General features: G+C 39.4%; 1 protein-coding gene across 1 annotated transcript; it reads right to left on the bottom strand.

The window, feature by feature from the left end:
- Positions 1-18,686: 18,686 nt before the first annotated feature.
- On the bottom strand, positions 18,687-21,153 carry mbm (mushroom body miniature). The gene is made up of 2 exons (XM_067769814.1): positions 19,960-21,153; positions 18,687-19,901 (listed from the first exon to the last, which is right to left on the bottom strand). Exons 1-2 carry the CDS (start codon positions 21,043-21,045, stop codon positions 18,969-18,971), a joined length of 2,019 nt encoding a protein of 672 aa, XP_067625915.1. The 5' UTR covers positions 21,046-21,153; the 3' UTR covers positions 18,687-18,968.
- Positions 21,154-22,986: the final 1,833 nt, after the last annotated feature.

Below are 22,986 nucleotides of genomic sequence, written 5' to 3'. Positions count from 1 at the left end.
CTTACTTGTTTTCTACTAAATTTAAAGCATAACCCTTCAAAAAACGCGAATACTCCATAAATAATGTAAGGAATACTCCTTTGGGAGTATAGGAGTATCCAAAACTAATCTGTATTCATGCAAAAAATGTGCTCCAATTAACATTGCGATGTCCTAGGAGAGGAGTAGGTGATCCCCCGCTTTATTTGTGAGGATTCCATAGAGTACATACGTGAGAGTACTTTCCAAAGTACTTTCACTGTAGTACTCCATGGAGCACCCACAGAGGATCATATGCCAAAGTACTAAAGAGGAATTGTGTAAGAAAGAATATCGGAGTGATTTTAATTTAAAATGAAAGTAAATGAAGAGGGGCAATACAACTTTTATATTTTATTCTACGAATATTCTTATCTTATTTAGCATTTGCGTGAATAAAAAAACTAATCATTGTAAATTTTACCAAGTAGCGCAACTAACAGCTGATCGGTGAAAATTCGCACATTCACACGCACAGTTTTCGACTCAGTTTCAAAAAAAATTTTGATTATTTAACTCAAATTTTAAAGTGAGATAATCCTTACGAATTTATGTATATAGAATATATAAGGCGTTTTTGTTGTTATTAAAACAATAGTTTTATTTATATTAAAGCTTTTATCATTTTTTTTTAACTTTGAAAAAACTCCGAACACCATTCCTTCATTATATGACATTCGACTGCTTAGTCCACTGCCTTCCACTCTATTCGCAACGTAACCTCTATTTAAGCTGCCAAACTATATAGTAAACAATGAAAATAATATTTCCCTATACTATAGTATGTATACATAAAACCAGTGCGCGGTTGTATTTTATAAGAGTTGCCATAGTAAAATTTTGTTATCAGTTATTTGTATGCAATATTTTACTTTTGGCAACTCTGTTAGATCTTCATCATGTCGTGATAACGGTCGTTAAAAAACGAGCAATGATTGGCTGATGGTGGTCCGCAAACGCATTGCCATGGTTCAGTTATGTACAGGTTGGCTCATCTCATCAGCTGATTTTATTTATGTCATTGCATGGTCGAAGGGATTGTCAAAAGGAGATGGCAAACTCAAAATGAAACCAACACATTGGACCAATTTTACTTACACATACAAAAACTGCTAAGTTTTATGTTTCCATTCCATACCATTCGCAACAACACCAATACACAGATTTTGACAATTTGAACAGACATATTTTGTTGGTTTACAGATGAGCCAACCTGTATATAGTTGAACCATGCGCATTGCAAAGGAGTACTGTTAGAGTAAATGAAGAAAATGGAACACGTAATCCAACAATTTTTGCAGGGAAGGTCTCATTTACAATGTTGGAAACAAATACAACCCTGTAAGTTATCACTTGCCGTCTTCCAGTGAGTTTTACAGCTCCGGCTCACGCTCAATTCTCACGGAAATGCTCTGGATCATTGAGAGACTTGAGAAGAAGATGTGAAATTTTCGCACACGTGAAATGTGATAGACGGCTTAGCCTTTCGCCGTATGAGTTAAATGAAAAACAGCGGCGAGATCTATTTTTGAAAAAGTAGGTTTATTTAAGGCAGCGTTGCCAAACTAAGGACAAGTGAGCAAAAAACGAAACTAATGGAAATTAATAGAGCAGTGAGGAGAGTATCGAAATAAACAGGCAAATTATTGAGAAAGTATATAACATTAAATACCTCGGTATAATAATAGACAATGGTCTTCAGTTTTCTCCTCACATAGAAAACGCGTGCAAAAAAATAGGAAAAAAACTTGGTTTCTTGATAAGAATTAGAAAGAACTTATCTTTGCTAAATACAATAAAAATGTATAACACAATAGAGTATTGTTCAACTATACTGTATTCGTGCTGCAGTAACTCGCAAATTGATAGAATGCAAAAGCTACAGAATAGAGCTATGCGAATAATATTAAAATGTGGTAGATGTACATCCGTACAGCTGATGCTTGATACTCTTAAATGGTTGAATGTGCGGCAGAGACTGGAGCTGAATAAAATTATGTTTGTATACCAGACTACTATCGGAAAAATGCCAGACTACATAGCAGAGAAGGTTCTCTATGTTGGAGAAGCGCAACCATATGGGCTGAGAAACGTTAAAGACTTGAGATTACAGAAGTAGCAAAACATTATCGCAAAATAATATATTTTATAAATGTTTTAGAATATTCAATACATTAAGCGAAGACATCAAACAAGAGCAAAATATTAAATCATTCAAGCGAAAATGTATAGATTTTGTAAGGTAAGAAAATAGCATATCCAAATTTTGTAAATAATATAAATGTAATTACAAGTAATCATATTATTACTAAATAAATCAATCAATCAATTAACAAATTATCTGGCTCACAAATTGAACCAGACTTCTATCTGGCTCAAATCGTTCTTGTTGTCTTTACATGCAAAATTATTTATCTGGCTCAGGATTTTGCCACCGGATGATGGCTACTATCATATACATACATGAACATTGAACGCTTTTTAACAGTTGAAAAGAATATTGGTCGAGAGCATGATTCAATCACTAGAGGTTTGTTCTCCAATGATGACAGATCTTTGACACTCCCAAATTAAAAAATCTGGACGGGTTGCTTTTACGAAGCAGGGAAAATGGGGAATAGTTCAATCCCCTTCAGTAAAAATTGTAGTGGAAAAGTATCTTTGGTAGCATATTCGTAGTGATAATAAATTTGTAAATCATTTTCTACTAAATATTTCGTGCATTGATAAAGTTATGTTGGTTTGGTCATTCTTTCAGAAATTGTTTGAAGAATGTCGTGTGTTAGAATTGTATTCAAAAATGCACTCTCTCAAAATTTGTTTCAAAAACTCCCTATTTTACCATAAGTTCAATGCATTTTGTTATAAGAGGGAGTTAATGAAAAGCATTCTGCGATGAAGCGTTCTTCAATCTAACTCTAATATAGGGCTGTTTTGTGACAAATCTGGAATTGGGAAATTTTTGAAAAATATTGTAACGAATTTACTGCAAATGCTCTTATTTGCAATCTACTGCCAACGTTCGTATCGCTAAACTGTTGAATAAATAACTCCAATTTGTAATAATGCAAAATGGCCTTTATTAAAGTACTTCACAATAACAAACTGTGCAACGAATAGCTTGCTGAATAACCACACTGATTGATAGCTCAATGAAACTCTACTACTCAAAATAACACTGCTATTGCTCGCTAGATATCGTCTTAATCAAACTGCTTGACAACTCAAATCAAACTGAATTACTTCTTACTCGCTGGCGCCGCTTTTATAGTTTACGCTGCATACTTCTAGGCTCTTCGATTTCCAGAAGTTACTAGTTGTTTCGGCTACAAAATCGCCAGCCACAACTACGTGCACAAATTATTGCTCTCTCTTGTGACAACTCAGATAAGGTATATGCATGTGTTTGTAGTTTACAGTCTCCCGCACACACATAAGCGTATAAGTAAATTCATCGGTGTGTGACATCTCATCTCTTGCTGCCTTGTATGTAAATGTTGCTCGTCGGAATGTGTACATATGTGTAGACGCAATTATTTATTCGTTTATGTAGATACATAATGATTGAATTATTGATGTGCATTCACGTCACTGCTTAGATCGGCTTAGAGCTGGCAGCACTCCTTAGTTTTGCTAATATTCGTAACACTGCCCTCCACCTAAGTCTGATCGTCCCGATCAGACAAATCTCTCGATCTAAACGCTGCTAGCATCGCCAAATGTACCACTCTTCTACTCCGTGGTTTCTCAATGCTTTGTATGCGGTAGATGGTATCACTGAGCTTCTTCACAATCTTGTACGGGCCTTCCCAACTGCACCGAAATTGGGCTGGGACACCTTTCCGCCGGTGAGGGTTGTTTAACAGTACCAAATCTCCATTCCGGAAACCTTCCGAATTATTTTCCCTGTCGTACCTGTGTTCCATCTTACTACTCATTATTCTGGATCGTTCTCTCGCACTCTGTTGCTTGGCCAATGAAGAACTACTTTGTAGAGCTTGTTCTTGACGGATTGGCTTCACATACTCAGTATCGTTCCGACGTTTCCCAACAAAAGTGCGCGCTGGCTTGAAATCATCCTTGCATTCTTTCTGAAAAATTCTTTCAGTGAATTTAGTGCGTCCATTAGGGTTTGTTGATGCCGGTCTTTTTCTCGCAGGTACTTTTAATTTCGCTTTATTTGGCACATTCGATCCATCAACCTTTGCTCGATCTACTTTCCTTGACTTTCGTGGTCTCTGTCGAATCTCCTCGACCAGCACTCGCTTACTGCTGAACCCTTTTTCCAAACTGAAGTTAAGTGGCACATCTTGGTTCTCATAATGCATCACCCTTCTCTGCATATCGATCTTGATGTCATGGTCAACCAAGAAATCCACTCCCAATATAACTTCATCAACGATCTCCGCCACAACGAATTTGTGTAGAACCATGACCTTCCCAATTAGGACTTCACATATTACTTCTCCCTGAACTTGGTTATATTCGCCTGTGACCGTACGCAACCTCGCTCCAGGTAATGACTTTATTCCCCTGTAGACCAAATCAGATCGAATCAAGGAATGAGATGCCCCCGTATATACAGTCAGTACACGCTCTTTACCATCCACATTCCCTCTGATGGTAAGACTGCTTGATTTCCTTCCAATCTGCGACACAGATATCACAGGACATTCAACAGCCGGGGCAAGTTTTCGTTCTTTACTTTCGACACGCTCTTGCTCATTTCCGCCAGCTTTGCGTTTACGGCCACCCACATTGTTGGAACTATTAGGACCAAGATCGCAATGACGTGCAATGTGACCTGGGTTGCCGCACTTGAAACATTTAATAACTCCGGCATTCTTCTGTTGAGATCCCGTTAGTGCTTCCAAAATTGTGTCTACCCACTCCGGCCTTTCTACTTCCACACGATGAGCTTTGTATGCTGGTTTACTCAATAATGACGCCGTTTCCTGAGTCAATGCATGGGATACCGTTTCAGAAAATGTTTGCTTTGGGTTCGCGTATGTGGCTCGCTTCGTTTCGACGTCCCGTATGCCATTTATAAAGCTCTGAATCTTCACTCTTTCCGTGTATTCCACGGGTGCATCCGCATTTGCAAGATGAGCCAATCTTTCAATGTCCGAAGCAAACTCCTGCAAAGTCTCGTTAGCTTTTTGGTAGCGGTTTTGCAATTCTATTTGAAATATCTGTTTCCTGTGTTCGCTTCCGTATCGCCGTTCTACAGCAGCCATCAATGCGTCATAACTGTTCCGTTCGTACTCTGGAATAGTCTGTAAGATTTCCGCGGCAGGCCCTTTCAGTGCCACGAACAGAGCTGCAACTTTATCTTCAGCATTCCATTGGTTCACTGCTGCGGTCTTCTCAAACTGTAGCTTAAAGACCTGAAAAGGAACAGAACCGTCAAAGGATGGTATCTTTACCTTTGGATTACTCGTTGAAACTGCTGGGCGATTTAGTTGCAACTGCTCGATACGTCCTCTCAAAGCATCCACCTCGGCCTCGATTTTTTCTTCAAACTGTAAAATTTTTGTATCTTGCGCCTCCAACTTCGAGGAAATTCGTCCTTCTTGCTCTTCCAGTTGAGCAGAGATCTGCGATGATATCTGTGCTGAAATTTGCGCCGACATTTCGGATATCCGTGTTTCTTGTGCTTCTATCTTCGATGTTATTTCTGACGACATTTCTGCAATATGTGTCTCCTGTGATTCCATCTTGGATGCCATATATGTTTTCTGTTCTTCCAGTTGAGTTTCCATCTTGGATGTTATACGTGTCTCCTGTGATTCCATCTTGGATGCCATATATGTTTTCTGTTCTTCCAGTTGAGTTTCCATCTTGGATGTTATACGTGTCTCCTGTGATTCCAGTTGAGATGCCATTGTCGATGTTTGAGCAGATATTGCAGCCAAAATCATGTTCAAGTCTGTGCTCGTAACTGTCTGCGTAACTGTCTCTTCCATTTTTGTTATTTCCTCGCCATCAAGATGAAAGTCATACTCTTCCACGTCAATTCCTTCTGCTTCCATTGCCTCCCGTAGCCGTGCCTGAAGTTCAAGTTTAACGCCGCTTGTATTCAATCCACGGCTCTCCAACTCCCTCTTCAGTTGCTGGATCTTCAATTCACTGAACTTTGCCATGTCCTTGTTGTCCTCTGGAATTTATTCAACAATTCCTCTTCTGACACCAATTGTAACGAATTTACTGCAAATGCTCTTATTTGCAATCTACTGCCAACGTTCGTATCGCTAAACTGTTGAATAAATAACTCCAATTTGTAATAATGCAAAATGGCCTTTATTAAAGTACTTCACAATAACAAACTGTGCAACGAATAGCTTGCTGAATAACCACACTGATTGATAGCTCAATGAAACTCTACTACTCAAAATAACACTGCTATTGCTCGCTAGATATCGTCTTAATCAAACTGCTTGACAACTCAAATCAAACTGAATTACTTCTTACTCGCTGGCGCCGCTTTTATAGTTTACGCTGCATACTTCTAGGCTCTTCGATTTCCAGAAGTTACTAGTTGTTTCGGCTACAAAATCGCCAGCCACAACTACGTGCACAAATTATTGCTCTCTCTTGTGACAACTCAGATAAGGTATATGCATGTGTTTGTAGTTTACAGTCTCCCGCACACACATAAGCGTATAAGTAAATTCATCGGTGTGTGACATCTCATCTCTTGCTGCCTTGTATGTAAATGTTGCTCGTCGGAATGTGTACATATGTGTAGACGCAATTATTTATTCGTTTATGTAGATACATAATGATTGAATTATTGATGTGCATTCACGTCACTGCTTAGATCGGCTTAGAGCTGGCAGCACTCCTTAGTTTTGCTAATATTCGTAACAATATTTTGAGATAGCACGATTTTGAACAGGCAGCCGACATGGGGTGATACTCAGCAGCCGCAATGAACTGACAAAAACAAAAATAAAAGAAAATTGGTTATTGTCGTATAACTTTATATTCCTACCTTGACTTTGACAGAAGAGTTAAGCTTTTTTGCGGTCATGCTACCCAGGGAGTATTCACCTTTTTATTCTGAAATTTCGGAAAGCTCTTCTCCGTTAAATATTCATGGAAGCGTTCCGGATAAACCTTTAATTTAGAATATTCGGAAAACGTTCATTTGATACTACCTAACGAGGACCGAATATATCAAATAAGTATATACATAATTTTCCAAATATAAACCGATTCACCAAATTTTTAAATGGAGACGAATGTTCCGAACATATGGAATAAATAGAACAGAAGGTCGACTTTTAATACGCGCCCAAAAACTTCGAGCGAAGTGTCAAAAGACCTCGATAACAATAATTCGAAGGCGGAAATAAAAAATTTAGCTCGTTCAAACGATATTGACGAAAAAGCGAAAAATTACCACAGGTTGCGTTGCCGGCCTTGAGCCGAGCTTATAAAAAATTACCTTCGCCGGTCCACCAATGAAGTGGGATCAAAATTAAATGCGTGCAAAATCCCTATATACACAAAATCTTTTTCAGTGCACAAAAACATTACAACAACCACATGCAAATTGCCAACTTCAACTGCAAATATCTCCGGACAGAGATACAATCTTTCTTTTCTGCCTTCAGATTATTGTTGTCGAGGTCACCTCACTCGATACTTTTGGACGCGTACTAACAGTAGACTCCTGTTCTAGACTTCTAATAATAATAATAATAATAATACCCAACGGATTAAACCCTCCAAAGCCCGCCCGACCGGCGCGAGGGGCGCATCCGCATGACGCACGGATTTGTTATTGCCGAGTTGTTGATAGGCGGAGGTTTGTTAAGCGTCGAGATCTAAAACTGCTCAGCTACAGAATAAAAATCATCAGCTGAGTACTATACATAACAGTTAGAAATTACATAGAAATTATACATATATATACTACATTGTTAAATAAGTGAACATTTTTAATTTATTTGATTTTTTGTTAAGAGTTAAGATAGGATAAGACAGTTTTCTTTATGGCAAAAAGTGAATCCGTTATATCAAATGAATTAGAATGAGTGTTAAAATCATGACACAAACACCGAAAAGATTCATTTAATTCGAAATTAGTTCTACACTGCCTCAAAAGAAGAGGTTTGTAATATCTTGACACCCGTGATGGGACGTTGAAATTTACTTCGTTCAAAAGAATTGGACTAGAAATCAGTCCATTCAGGAGTTTAGCCATAAATATAACGCCTAGCATTTCTCTACGACTCGCAAGAGTTGGAAGATTGATAAGCTTTAACCGACTAGTATAAGGTGGAAGATTATACGCAGAGTCCCACTGAAAATTCCTTAAAGAGAAAAGTAGAAATTGCTTTTGTATTGATTCAAGTCTATCTGCATGAACTCGATATTGTGGATTCCAGACTATTGATCCGTATTCTAGTATCGGTCTAACTAAGGTGATGAAAAGGGCTTTAGTTACATAAGGGTCACTAAATTCTTTGGACCACCGTTTCACGTATGAAAGAACACCTCTAGCCTTATTGACAGTAGCATTAATATGAAGGTTGAAACTAAGTTTAGCATCTATCGTGACTCCCAAGTCCTCAAAATAGTTTACTGATAGAAGACAAAAATTATTAATTACGTAAGAGGCTGCTGGCAAAGATCTTCGAGATAGGTACATGAATTTGCATTTATTGAGGTTCAGCGGCATTGAATTTACGTTGCACCAAGTAACTAGGCAGTTTAAATCAGCTTGAAGCAAGGGACGTTCTTCGATAGATGCATAAGACCTAAAAAGTTTTACATCATCAGCATACATTAAGATTTTGGAATATTTTATTGTGGTACAGACATCATTAATAAATAGCAAGAACAGAATTGAACCAAGGTGACTGCCTTGTGGGACGCCAGAGGGAACATCGATGACATTTGAAAAAGTATTTTTAAAAATAACTTTTTGCGTTCGACCGCAGAGATGCGACGAGATCCACTGGGTGAGACCAGGTTGGAAGCCAAGCCGATCCAGCTTGTAGATAAGTAAGGAGTGGGATACTTTGTCAAATGCTTTACTGAAATCAGTATAAATAACATCTGTGTGAAGATTTTCTCTAAATCCCTTAGAAACATGAGTTGTGAATTCAAGTAGATTAGTAATGGTAGATTTGCCTTTACAGAATCCGTGTTGCGGTTCTGCAATCAAAGTAGAAATGAAAAATGTTAGCTGATTGGTAACGATAGCTTCAAACAACTTTGGGATGGCCGACAACTTTGCTATTCCTCGATACTTCTCTACACACGACCTACTACCACTTTTGTGAAGGGGTATGAGAAAAGATTCCTTCCAAGCAGAAGGAAAGACTCCACTTTTTAGGGACATATTGAATAAATCAGTTAGAGGCTGATAAATGTGTTCAGCGCATTTTTTAAGAAAACAAGTGGGAATTAAATCAGGACCGTACTTGTAAGATTCTTTCAAAGACGTTAAATATGAAAAAACTTCATCCGGATATATTTCTGGAATATTAATGGTGTTAAGTGAGTTAAGCTGAAATGGATATTCATTTGAAAAAGTATTAAATTCATTGGAATAGTTGGACTTGAAAAATTGTGCAAAGAAGTTAGCAATATCTTGATCGTCGCTAGACAAATCACCCCGGTATTTTAAAGCAGAGGGAAACCCTTTAACCCTACGTTTAGAGTTCACGAAATTATAGAAAGCTTTCGGATTGCAAGTTATTTTCCTTTTCATCTTACAGATGTACGTATTATAGCACTTTTTGTTTAATTCAAAATATTTATGACGCAAAATAGAGTAATGCAAGTAATCGGAGTGAGAGCCCGACCTTTTGTATAATTTGAAGAAGCGAGATTTTCTGTTTTTTAAGGACTTAAGCTCTTTAGTGAACCATATTTGGACTGATTCGGTAGACACACGTTTCACTTAGGTACGTGTTTTTCCAAAATACCGTAAATGGTGGTATAAAAGTCAGAAACATTTTTGTCAATATCTACACTATATTTGGGCCAAGCCACTGTAGATAAAGTTTGATTAAGTATACTAAAATTAGCCTTCGCGAATTGAAATCTGAAACTAGAGTCGTATTTAGTAGCAATGCTACTCGGAGAATTTCTTTCGAATTCGTATGCTATTTCCAGGGAAGGATGGTAAGGGTCTTCAGGTACAGTAAGAGGTTCACCCCGGCTTAGAGTACATTTTGATGTATCATCGACAACTACCAAATCAAGGGTCCTCCCGAACATGTTAGGAATTATATTTATCTGTTTAAGGCAAAGTTCAGTTATTTCGGCAAAAAATTTGTTGTTGGACAGGTTAGAAGAAATAGGTACAATATTCTGATCAGATATGGTCAATAATACATGCAGGAGATTAAAGTCACCCAGGACTATCATCGAATCAATGGGCTTCATCAATGAATTAACAATTTTGAGCAGGGAAATATGATCCATATACACCGAAGGATCAGAAGATGGTGGGATATAGCAGACCGCGATATAGACACAAAACATTCCGAGATTGATTCTAATGCATTTGAATTCTGTAGAATCAATAATGGGTAAATTAACCTCAGCTGAAGGTACATAAGAATGTACCGCAAGCAAAACTCCACCTCCAATTCTGTTCAAGCGGTCATTTCTGTATATTTGGTAATCATGGCAAAGAATCTCTGAGTTAAATACATGAGGTTTTAGCCAAGTTTCAGTTAAAGCGATAATGTTGTAATTGCAGTTAAACGATTTCAAATACAATTCAGTTAGTTTAGTGTTTAAACCTCTAACATTTTGATAAAACAAATTTAGGACCGATTTAACATTCAGTTTTTTGATGCAATATTGTTATGTGGAAGTGTAGCAAGATTTGAAATAGTAGTATTACGCCTACGCTCGAATTCCCGCACAAAAGCACCGGGCGGCCAAAAAGAATTATTTAATATAGTATCAAAATGTTGTGCGGATACATCAATCCTAAAATACGAAATATCCCTAGGATAGTTAAAATTGAATTTTCGAACTGTCACGTTTTCAAATTTAAGCTTAGCGATGATGTACGACTTTAGGTCCTCTTCTGTGGTGTCTTTATCAAATCTTGACACAAAAACAGATTTTTTAATAGGGACAACAATAAGATTGTTAGTCGGCGGTTCGGATTCCGTAGAAGGGTTTTGTGGATCTTGATTATCTTTTGCAGAATATTTTTTAGGTTTTGTTAAAGAAACCTTGGATGAAGATGGCTGAGCTGGTAAGGGACTTGGAGATGCCAGATTTATTAATTCGATAGTTGGGGGTGCTGTAACTACGGGTGGAGGAACTTCAGCAACGGCATTGAGTGTCGGAGCACTAGAGGAGGCATTACAATTTCTATGTTGGTTTACGTTAGTTAAGTCATCCGGATATTTGAAAGACTTAAATAAGTTTTCATACTGGATGAATTTCTTGGACAGTGCATCAATTTCCCTGCCTACTTCAAAGAACCCATCACGAGCCTGTTTGAAAACTTTGAAAAGATCAATCTCAGTTGGTCTACATTTCAAACAGGCCCAACGAACTCCCTTATCACTATCGTTGAGAGCGTCAACCACTCTTGCTGACAAACCGCCACATTTCATATGGGCGAGCCCATCGCAAAGCCAGCATGACACGAAGGGATGGGAATCACTTTTTATCAAGCAGTTCGCATATAGGCAAGACATTTTAATAAAAATTAAGAGACAGAAAAAAGAAATTAATAAAATTGTGAGAGTAAGTTGTTTAATTGAAAAATAGCACAGTGGGTTATATAGAAAATATAAAAAAAAACAGTTTGGATGCACTGTATGAGCAGTTTGAGATGCACTGTGATAACACTGAACAAACCGCGCAAACAGCTGTGACACTAAGAAAGAGAAATGAAGTGTGCGCGCAATATCAAAAATAAAAACAATTACACTATTAAAACTGATGCCTATCAACAGCAACAACACAATGCAATGCAGAAAACACTCGGCAAATCAATTGTATGTAAATAAGTGTGTGTATATGCAAATTAATGAAAAATTAGTTTTTATATTAAACATTTAACTAAAACAACTGAAATTAATTGAATTTCTTTAATTAGCACACTCAATGAATTCACTTCACTACTTATGTCAACAATAAAACTATCTTTAACAATATTAAACAATTTGTTTATCAAAAAAGACAAGAGCAAAGATACAAAACAAACTATACAGCATTGTAAATTTTACCAAGTAGCGCAACTAACAGCTGATCGGTGAAAATTAGCACATTCACATGCACAGTTCTCGACTCAGTTTCAAAGAAAAACTTTAGATTATTTAACTCAAATTTTAAAGTAAGATAATCCTTACGAATTTATGTATATAGAATATATAAGGCGTTTTTGTTGTTATTAAAACAATAGTTTTATTTATATTAAAGCTTTATCATTTTTTTTTTAACTTTGAAAAAACTCCGAACACCATTCCTTCATTATATGACATTCGACTGCCTAGTCCACTGCCTTCCACTCTATTCGCAACATAACCTCTATTTAAGCTGCCAAACTATATAGTAAACAATGCTATACAGCTTGACGTTTGCCTGAATAAGTTAACATGCCCAATGAGTACATTTCGTTATGGCATCTCCATTACTTACTAATGACATTTTTACGTGTATCGATTTAATAGTCGAGGTTTTGACGTTGAACGATGAATTTTGAAATAGTTTAGGTTTCGTATATTCATAGGTTTACGAAATTGCACGATTTCTTGGTGTCCTCACTTTTCATAAAATTACCTATGTTAAATGTTCAGCCATACTAATAGATTGAGGTATAGATAATAAATTCACTATAAAATTAGAAAAAAAATGTTATAAAAGAATTATGCAGTTCAGTACTTATCGGGTATTTGTAAACTGATTGCTTCCTATTTCTACCACTAATATTTTTCGAAAATTCGCAAAGAAACAACACAGTTAACGGATGTCAATTCGATTTGGGAGCAAAATGGCTGCAATTGTCAAAAAATGTGTCTGTCGAGCAAACCTCTTGTGATTGAATCATGGGTCGAAAGCGCGTTTGGCACGCAACCCAAGGCAGTCGGTTCTATGTACCGGAGCGACTCGGGATTTTCCCCGACCAAGGACTGTCATTTCAGTGTGACCCCATTTAATTTGTTTCGTCCCTCCCACAAATTGTCATCCTCCCAGCAGCTCCTTGCAGCAGGACTGCTACATATTCTCTTACTCCGGGAAGGTATCGAACCCAATCCGGGTCCGTCTCCTGACCACGGTCCTGAGAAATGGTTTTGCTGCATTTGCCAGAAAAGAATCTTTTTAGGACGGTCATACTCTGTTCAGCGTGTCTCGTGCAAGGGATGGCTGCATCGGACAGGTTGTTCTGGGCTTGATCCCAAAATCCGACGTCCACGTAACTTTTATAAATCTTTTGTGGCTCCTTGCTGCTCACGCCTAAGGGCGTCCCGTAGTCTACGCCTAAGCGCCCCCTCTACCTTCCAGCAGCCTCGCTGCTCAGCAAGCCACAATAAATACCCGCTGCTGCTCGCGCCCCACGGCGCCAACAACTCAAACAGCTGATACCACTCATAACTACTACCTTCGTAGTAGAGCTGGTAGCAATGCTGAGCATCAGCCCCTGCCCCCGTCTTCTTCTCCCCCTCCCCTCTTTTCAGGCAGCAATCGTGCAGGTCAGGGAAACAGACTCTTAGTCCCTACCTCCGTTTGCACCGTCTGCCAGCACAGAATATATAGGTTTGCGACATCCGCTCAATGCAGCTCCTGCCTTGGGTGGTGCCACTTTCCTAGATGTTCTGGTCTCCGCGACGGCAACCCCTCGACGGGTTTCATCGCGCCATGTTGCCAGGTCGCAAACCCAAACCATCCGGGTACCCCAATGCTTGCCCAAGAGCGCCCAGTCCCAAGGCCACAACAGCAATTGCGTCCTGGCCTTCCACAACCTAGGCTTAGTCACCCGTCACTTACCCCTAGAGTGGCCGCGTCACCCTCATGCACTTCAGAATTCTGCAGTTAAACTGTAATGGACTAACTGGGAAGATTACGGAGATAGTCGATTTCATGAAGCGGCACAACATCCGCATTGCTGCGATTCAAGAGACTAAACTCACAGCAAGATCTGCATTGCAGACCTGCTCTGGGTATAATGTCCACAAGAAGGACCGCGAGAGCGGAAATGGAGGCGGCCTCGCGTTTATTATACACCACTCTGTGCAATATCATATATTTGATCCTGGCATCGACCGCAGGGACAATGTCTTAGAACGTCAAGGCCTATCTGTCCGGTCAGGCGATGCAAATCTAGAAATCATCAACATCTACATCCCTCCTGTCACCTGTTTCCCCAGTGGATACCGCCCTAATATCGAGGCCTTACTCACTGGCAACAATCGCATTATCTTAGGTGATTTCAATGCCCATCACGACCTATGGCATTCAAACTTGTGGGCGGACAGTAGGGGTGAGATGTTGGCGGATCAAATAGAAGAAACGGCGTTCTACACAATAAACGGAGACGCCCCCACACGTATGGTAGGAAGCTGTCATAGCACGCCAGATATCTCAACCGTGAGCGCAGAACTCGTAAACTGCGTCAACTGGCAGCCGATGGTAACATTGGCATCCGACCACCTGCCCATACTTATTTCGTTCGAGCGTACCGCCGAATTCATCGTCACCGAAAAACGCACTTTCATAAACTTCAAAAAAGGAAAGTGGGAAGAATATAAATCTGCAACATACAGCAGCTTTGCTGCCCTCCCTATCCCGACTGATGCCCGCCAAGGGGAGCGTGTCTTCCGTAAGGTCATTGAATCCGCCTCGGCACATTTCATTCCCGCCGGGAGAATTCCCGAAATCCGGCCCCACTTCCCGGCGGAGGCCGCGAGCTTAGCGAGGGAACGCGACCTTATAAGACAGCTTGATCCAGGCGACCCCCAAATAAGGGACGGTGTAGGTAAACTTTGGTCCACCGTAAAGTCCCTATCGAATCCGACTAAGCACAAAGACAAAGTTTCCATCGCCTTTGGCGATAAGCTGCTGTCGGATGCGAAAAAATGCGCGAGCGCTTTCTGCCGACAATATATAATGCATCCTACGGTCGACAAAGATAGACGGAGAGCCAATAGACACGCACATAAACACAAATTCAGCGCGTCATCAATCACCATCACCGCTAGAGGGGTTGAGGACTCCATTGGTCGCGTTAAACCATCCAAAGCAGTGGGCCCAGACGGCATAGTCATGCCTATGCTTAAAAACCTAGGGAAAGAGGGTTTCAAATATTTAGCGCATGTCTTCAACCTGTCTCTATCCACCTTTGCCATACCCGAGAAATGGAAAATGGCCAAGGTGGTCCCGCTAATAAAGCCTGGGAAACCAGCTAACGTAGGTGAGTCATATCGTCCGATATCTCTCCTATCGCCAGTGGCAAAGACGCTTGAAGCCATTTTGCTCCCTTATTTCCAAGCACATTTGCAGCTAGCCCCTCATCAGCATGGCTTCAGAAAACTCCATAGCACTACCTCCGGGCTAAATGTAATTGGCACCCAGATAAATTGCGGATTGAATCAATACCCCCACCATAGAACAGTACTCGTAGCGCTAGACCTATCAAAGGCCTTTGATACGGTCAACCATGGCTCATTACTGCAAGACCTGGAAGGGTCTACCCTTCCCCTATGTCTTAAAAGGTGGACCGCAAATTATCTGGGTGGTCGGCAGGCATCGGTGCAATTCAGAAACGAAACATCAAAACCAAGGAGAATTAAACAAGGGGTGCCACAGGGTGGTGTCCTATCCCCACTTTTGTTTAATTTCTACATATCTAAGCTACCTTCACCACCGGAAGGAGTCACAATCGTTTCCTACGCCGATGACTGCACAATAATGGCCACAGGCCCAGGCCCAGAGATCGATGAGCTATGCAATAAAATAAACGGCTATCTCCCTGATCTCTCCAGTTTTTTCGCCTCGCGAAACCTGGCATTCTCACCGACTAAATCTTCCGCGACCTTATTTACAACATGGACGCCCCAAATGTCGACCATATTGAACATCCACGTCGATGGCACTACGCTACCGACTGTCCTACACACCAAAATCTTGGGTGTGTCGTTTCATCAGGATCTACATTTTGGTGCGCACGCAACCGCAATTGTTCCGAGAATTAAGAGCCGTAATAAAATCCTCAAATCCCTTGCTGGCAGTACCTGGGGAAAAGATAAAGAAACGCTCATGACCACATACAAAGCAATTAGCCAGTCGATTACGTGCTACGCGTCACCCATATGGTCGCCAAGCCTAAAAACTACCCACTGGAAGAAACTACAGGCCTGCCAAAATACTGCTCTCAGAATCGCCACGGGCTGTCTTCTTATGTCCCCAGAACACCATCTGCATAATGAGGCGAGAATACTCCCCATCAGGGAGAGAAATGAGATGCTGACCAAACAGTTTCTGTTGAATACCTAGAAACCTGGGCATCCCAACAGACATCTGATTGACGAACCAGCACCGCCTAGGGGCCTAAGGAGTCATCTCCGTAAGCATTTTGAGGAAATACGGCACCTGAGAACCCAGCCGTATGAAGCAAAAAAACACAAGCAGGTCCTTGGTGAACTCCATAAACAGGCTTCGGGCCTTTATGCCGGGAATTGCCCGGTGAATCCAGTACTTAAAGAAAATTATCCAAAACTCGCGGAAGAGGAACGCATACTCCCCAGGGAAACGCATGTCACTCTTGCTCAACTTCGTTCTGGATACTGTAACAGGTTAAACTCTTACCTATCCAGAATCGGTAATAGTCTAGTTGAGGGGTCGACTGCTAATACGCGTCAAAAAACATCGAGAGAGGTGTCAAACGACGCGTCTTGACATCAGTATTAATAATCCGAAGGCGGAAAATAAAAATTTTAACGCGTTCAAAAGATATTAACGAAAAACCGAAAAAAGACCCGCGGGTACCTCCCAAACCGGGGGTCGGATCCATAGTATTTTTGCGCAGAACACCTTTCTACGTTGGCGGCCTTCGGCCGCGCTTATAAAAAATAACCCTGGGCTACGCCATGCCAAGTCCGGGTGTGTGGTGTAACCGTGGCTACCGCCACGGTGATGCACAATTTTTTTTGGGGGTACTAACACAACAACAACCACATGGAAATCGCCAACTTCAACTGCAAATATCTCCGGACATGGATAAAATTTTTCTTTTCCGCCATCGGATTATTGTTCTCGAGATTAATACGCGTCTTTTGACACCTCTCTCAATATTTTTGGTAGCGTATTAGCAGTCGACCCCTCAACTAGACTATTACCTCCAGAATCAATCCCGACATACAAAATGTATGCCCCGCTTGCAATGTGTCCCCACATGACACCAACCATCTCTTTAATTGTAATGTGGAACCAACGCCTCTAACACCCCTTTCCTTATGGTCCACCCCTGTTGAAACGGCAAGTTTCCTTGGGCTCCCGTTAGAGGATATTGATGACAATTTGTGATAGGTCGCGGCTATTAGGTGGGGCGAGCATTGCTACAACAACAACAGCGCGTTTGGCACATTTTTGTCTCATAACTTTTATACTTATCATTTTTTATATTTATTATAATTAGTTAACTTAATAAAGTGCGAATTGAATTCTAAATGTTAGAAACACAACATACAAAAAAAGGTTTTCGCTTTTGATAAACTTCTAGAGTAGCTGCTTGCATCGATACCATTGTGAATGATGACAAAGTGTGATCTCTTCTGCATAAATTTAAAAATTCCAAATTGATTGGATCACCTGATTCGTATTTGACTATTGCTGTCTCATTCTGTATCTCTTTCTATCACCCGCTGAAGATAGGCGCCGCCATATTGAACAGCCTGTCAAAACGATGAAGAGTAGCCATATTGAACAGCCTGTCAGGCAGTTGACAGATAAGAGATCACACGTTGTCATCATTCACAATGATCGATACTTTGATTCGAGTATTTTATATGAGTAGCGGTGTCACAAATCAAACACAGAACATTGCTCATGTAAATATTAGATCAGCTGTTTTTTATGACGTATGAATTGACTCTTCCTTTAGCTCTCTTTTTTTCTCGCTCTTGTTCTTCATTCGCTCAAGCAGTCAAGTGTGACGTAACTGGGCAGAACGAATCAATTTTGAACTCGTGAATACGCAATCTAGGAATGTGATTTGTGTAGCGCTATCGATACTTTTTTTTTAAGTTCTATTACTACACGCGAAACACTGGCAGGAGTATGACCGTCTGAGGTTGATCCTTTTCCGACATATGCAGCAGATCACCAACCTGAGACCGGGGTTAGGTTCAATACCTTACCGTAGCAGAAGGTTATGAAGCAGTGCGGCTCATTGTTTTCCATGGTCCGGTTGCAGGGAGCTGCTCCGAGATGGCAATTTATGGGAGAAATGCAACAAATTATATGGGGTCCCTGGGTCGGGGAAAAAATCCCCAGTCGCTCCGGTACATAGTCGGCTGCCGCGGGACTCTCGTTAAAGAATATTGATGTCAGGTGACCCGTTCCCCATAAATACCGAAGTACAAAAAGACATCGGTTGTCTAACACTTCCGTAAAAAGATGTTGGTTTCAAACACGTCTCAAGCTGACCAAAGGACAACAACAAAATAAAAATCACCATAAACATTTTTAAAATTATATATGTACATATTTTGTAACAAGTCACACACAAGCATTTATGGCTGCATGAAGTGCCTAAACTTCCTACCGTATATGTGCATTTTTTCTTAATTTAAAAAAAGTAACAGAAAGGAAAGTTGATCAAATTAAAAAAAAAACTTAAAAGTATGCAATGTTCGATGTCGAAGACTCGGTAACGAGAGCCTGTCACTTCCACTTAGTGAATTGTTTATAGATCTAATGTTTTTGTTTGGGTTTGTGAACAAATAATTGTTAAGTTTTATTTATTTAGATTTCCATTTTTTAGGCGTTCCAAAGTTACCAGCATGCATAAGCTGACTTAAAAGTAAAGGGTTGTAAGCTGCCGCCGCTGCACCAAAGGAAGGAAAGGTTGGAAAAGGTGGAATATAAGTATTGGAAAATTCAGTAGCTTCGATGGCAGATGGAGCTTTTTTGCGCCTCTTTTTCGATTTTCGTACGGCTTCTTTTGCGCTGGAGTCACTTTCCGACTCAGTTTCAGACGACCTTTCCTCTTCTTTTTTATCTTTTTTTAGTACCATGTCATCATCATCCGCTTCATCACTGCAGTTCACAGTACGTTTACGTTTACGTTTTACCAACTTTTTAGTGGGTTCTTTTGATTTTACATTAGGTTTTTTCCGACTTTCCGACTCTGATTCAGTCGATGGTTCCTCTTCTGCTCCATCTTCTTTAACCTCATCGACTTCCTTCTCATCACTGGAGTTTGCAGTACGCTTATGTTTATGCTTTACCAGCTTTTTTGATGGCTCTTTTGGTTTCACAATCATTTTTTTTCGTTTTTCCAACTCAGATTCAGTCGACGTTTCCTCTTCAGTTTTATCTTTTTTAATCTCTTCGTCATCATCTTCATCACTAGAGCTTGCAGAACGCGTACGTTGTTTACGTTTCTTCAGCTTTTTGGGTGCTTCCTTTGATTTCACATTCGCTTTTTTGCCTTTCTTATTTTCTGCGACTGAAGTTTCTTTTACAATTGGCACAATTTTTTCATTTGTGCTAATATACGAAGGAATTGTGTACTTTTGCTCTGGTTGGAATTGGTTCATTTGCCCCATACAGAATTCCATAAATGTTTGCATAACAATCGACAGATTCGCAGGTTTCGGACAACTCTTCAAATTGTGATAGGGCATAGAACAGTTTTTGCATATCATTTGGCATTCAAATGCAGTATGAGCCTATAGATTTTTTTTAATTTAATTAAAATATTACAACTTTATTTATGTATATACAAACCTTTTTGTCACATATCAGGCAAATATTCTTTTTATCGCCTTCGTCCACTTGCTGAGATACATCTCCCTCTTCTGAGGCATCATCTTCAATGACAAATTTCTTCTCTAGTTTCCCAAGGCAAATCAAATCTTCTGATGATTTTTTCTTCTCCGGCTTGTTTGGAATTTTCGTCTCGTTGGCTATTGAGGTTTTCGCTGGAGATGTTGATGTTCCAGGAGCATCAAGACTACTCTCAGCCTCTTCCGATGAGGACGAACTTGAAGATTTGGATGGACTTATAATCTTCTTGCTGACTTCCTTGGTGGATGGTTCTGCTTTGATTATTTTCGTTTTTAGTGCAGGTTGATTTATCTTGTTTATCTTCTTGTCTTCTGAACTTGAAGAAGACGATGGTGGTTTAATAATTTCCTTACTAGGATCCTTAACAGATTTTTCCTGTTTAATATTTATTAGTTGGTGTTGGTTCAATTGATACGCATCATTTTCTTTTTTGATTTGCATATCTCCTGCCGAGTTTTCAGTAGCAGGTGGAGCCGCTGGTGTTTTTGGTTTTGCTGCAGATGATAATTCCGTTGGCTGTGGTTGATTTATGATCTCAAAACGATGCTGCTGCTGCTCCTGAGATTGATTTTTGATATCGAACCGTTGATGCTGCCGCGGTTGATTCATTATATCAACCCGTTGCTGGTGCTGCTCTTGTGGGTGGTTATTGATATCGAACTGATGTTGATCACCTTGTGTCCTCCTAGCACTTTGACCATTTTGAGACTGATCATAATTGTCCCTTCTAGTTCGATTAAACTGGTTACTGTTTCCACCACCTGCGCCATAACTAGGCCTTCGGTCATAACGTCGCCAGTTTTCGTCGTTGTTATTGCGCTGATCAAAGCAATGAGGATCCCGGAATTTTTGGAAACGATCGTAACTCCTATCTTGGGTATCTTTATTCGCCGGACCGGAAGACGAATTACGATTCCTGTCTTCCCTAAAACGCCGCCTGTTGCCTCCGCTGACATTGCCTAATGAGCCGCTTCCACCAAACTGGTGATGCTGATCATCATCGGGGCGATTTCTTTTTCTAGGCATGATAACTTAAGGTAAAATTATTTTTAAGCAAGGTTGTAAAAAAAACACAAACACTTGTGAAAAACGTCATATTTAATTCACGTGGAAACATAGCGCTGCCAGACCCGAAAATCACGTACAAATACCCTACAAGAATACTGACTATCATATGACTATCATCTGATTGTCAGCAATGTCAACCTAACGATCAGCGCCTCATACAAACTTTCTATCACAAACTTAAGGGGACTTGCGCAAATGTGATGTAAACAACTGTGTACGTGTGAGTTTTTGTCTCCTTCTTATAATAATAATAATAATTTATTTATTTACGGTCTTTAAGACCTAGTTCAAGGTAAAAAAAAAAAAAAAAATATATATATATATATAAATAAATTGTATACATTACATGCTTAATGACTTACAGTATAAAAATAATTTTGCTTTAAACTTATTAATATTTTCACAGTCTTTTATCGCATTTGGTAATTCATTGTACATTTTATAACCTATATATTCTAAAGTCTTCTTCGCGAACTCCGTTCTTACTCTAGGCAGTCTTATATTTCCGCTGCTTCTAGTTCCATAGTTATGTATTTCATGATTAAAATGTATTCTCCCGTTCAGATAATTCGGTGTTATTCCTAATTTCATATGATGTATAAATTTCAATGTGAAATAATATATCGACTGTTTTACACTGAGCCAGTTTAACATATTTAGCATTGTAGTTTTTGGTGTTCTAAGCGAACATTTTAAAATTAATCGCATTGCCTTGTTTTGTTGTATCTGCAGTTTTTTTATTTGTGTGTCATTTGCTAATAGCAGGATTGTTGGACAATAGATAAAGTGCGGTTCAATAATTGATCGATACACTAATAATTTGTGTCGTTGACTAATATATTTACAAGTTCTGTACATAAAACCAATTTTTTTTGCAATTTTGTTTTCTAAATAATTTATGTGTTCTCCAAATCTAAGGTTTTTGTCGATCCAGACTCCTAGGTATTTGATCTTGTCTACTTGCTGAATTTCAACATTTCTTATCTTCAGAGTAATATTGCTAAGGGTATTGGCACCCATAATGCTTTGATTTTTGCAAAATATCATACTTTTGGTTTTATCCACGTTCACTTTCAACTTTCTATGGCATAGCCATTTGTAAAGGGAGTCTAAGTCTTCTTGCATTTTCACTTCCAATTATCGTCTTCTGTTTTCTATTACTCAAATAGCTTCTGAACCATTCCAAGGATTTTCCTCTTATCCCATTATTAAACATAACATTCAGCAGTTCCTCTCTATCCACAGTTTCAAAAGCACGTTTTAAGTCTAAAAAGACTGAGATCACAACTTTCTTATCAGTTATATCCTCTTTCCATTCCGCAATAACCATATTCAGTGCGGTTTCACAAGAATGGCTTTTCCTAAACCCAGATTGTTCAGGTATAATAATTTGGTATTTATCTAGATATGCCACTAATTGATTTTTAACCACCGTTTCCATAATTTTTTCATCTGCGGGTAGCGTATTAATTGGGCGCAGTTCCTCTGGCCTTACTGTATTTTTGACTTTTTCCGCAGGTACTATAGTTGATACTTTCCAGCAATTTGGAACAATGCTACTGTTTATTGATTCATTTATTATATCTTTGTAGAAGTGAGCAATGTAAATCATGGCATCTTTAAATACCCCCTCCGACAAAAGCTTTTTTCCACCATATTTGTTTCTAAAAGATTTAGAAATGTTCATTATATCATCTAACTCTACGTCGGTGAATTGAAAAGTTTCAATTGCATTATTTACACTTGTTTCTGCCGCAATCGGAATTATTTCAATGCTATCATTAATTTCAGCTATGCTCTGTATAAAAAATGTATTTAGGGCATTGGCTATATCGTATTCCTTCTCGAGGCATTCACCGTTAATTACTATTTTGCTAACGACCTTTCTGTCATCGGTGA

Source organism: Eurosta solidaginis, chromosome 2, assembly GCF_040869045.1.
Source record: "Eurosta solidaginis isolate ZX-2024a chromosome 2, ASM4086904v1, whole genome shotgun sequence".
NCBI classification, from domain to species: Eukaryota; Metazoa; Arthropoda; class Insecta; order Diptera; family Tephritidae; genus Eurosta; species Eurosta solidaginis.
Note: the sequence above shows the minus strand (reverse complement) of the source record. Positions and strands in the feature narration are given on the sequence as shown.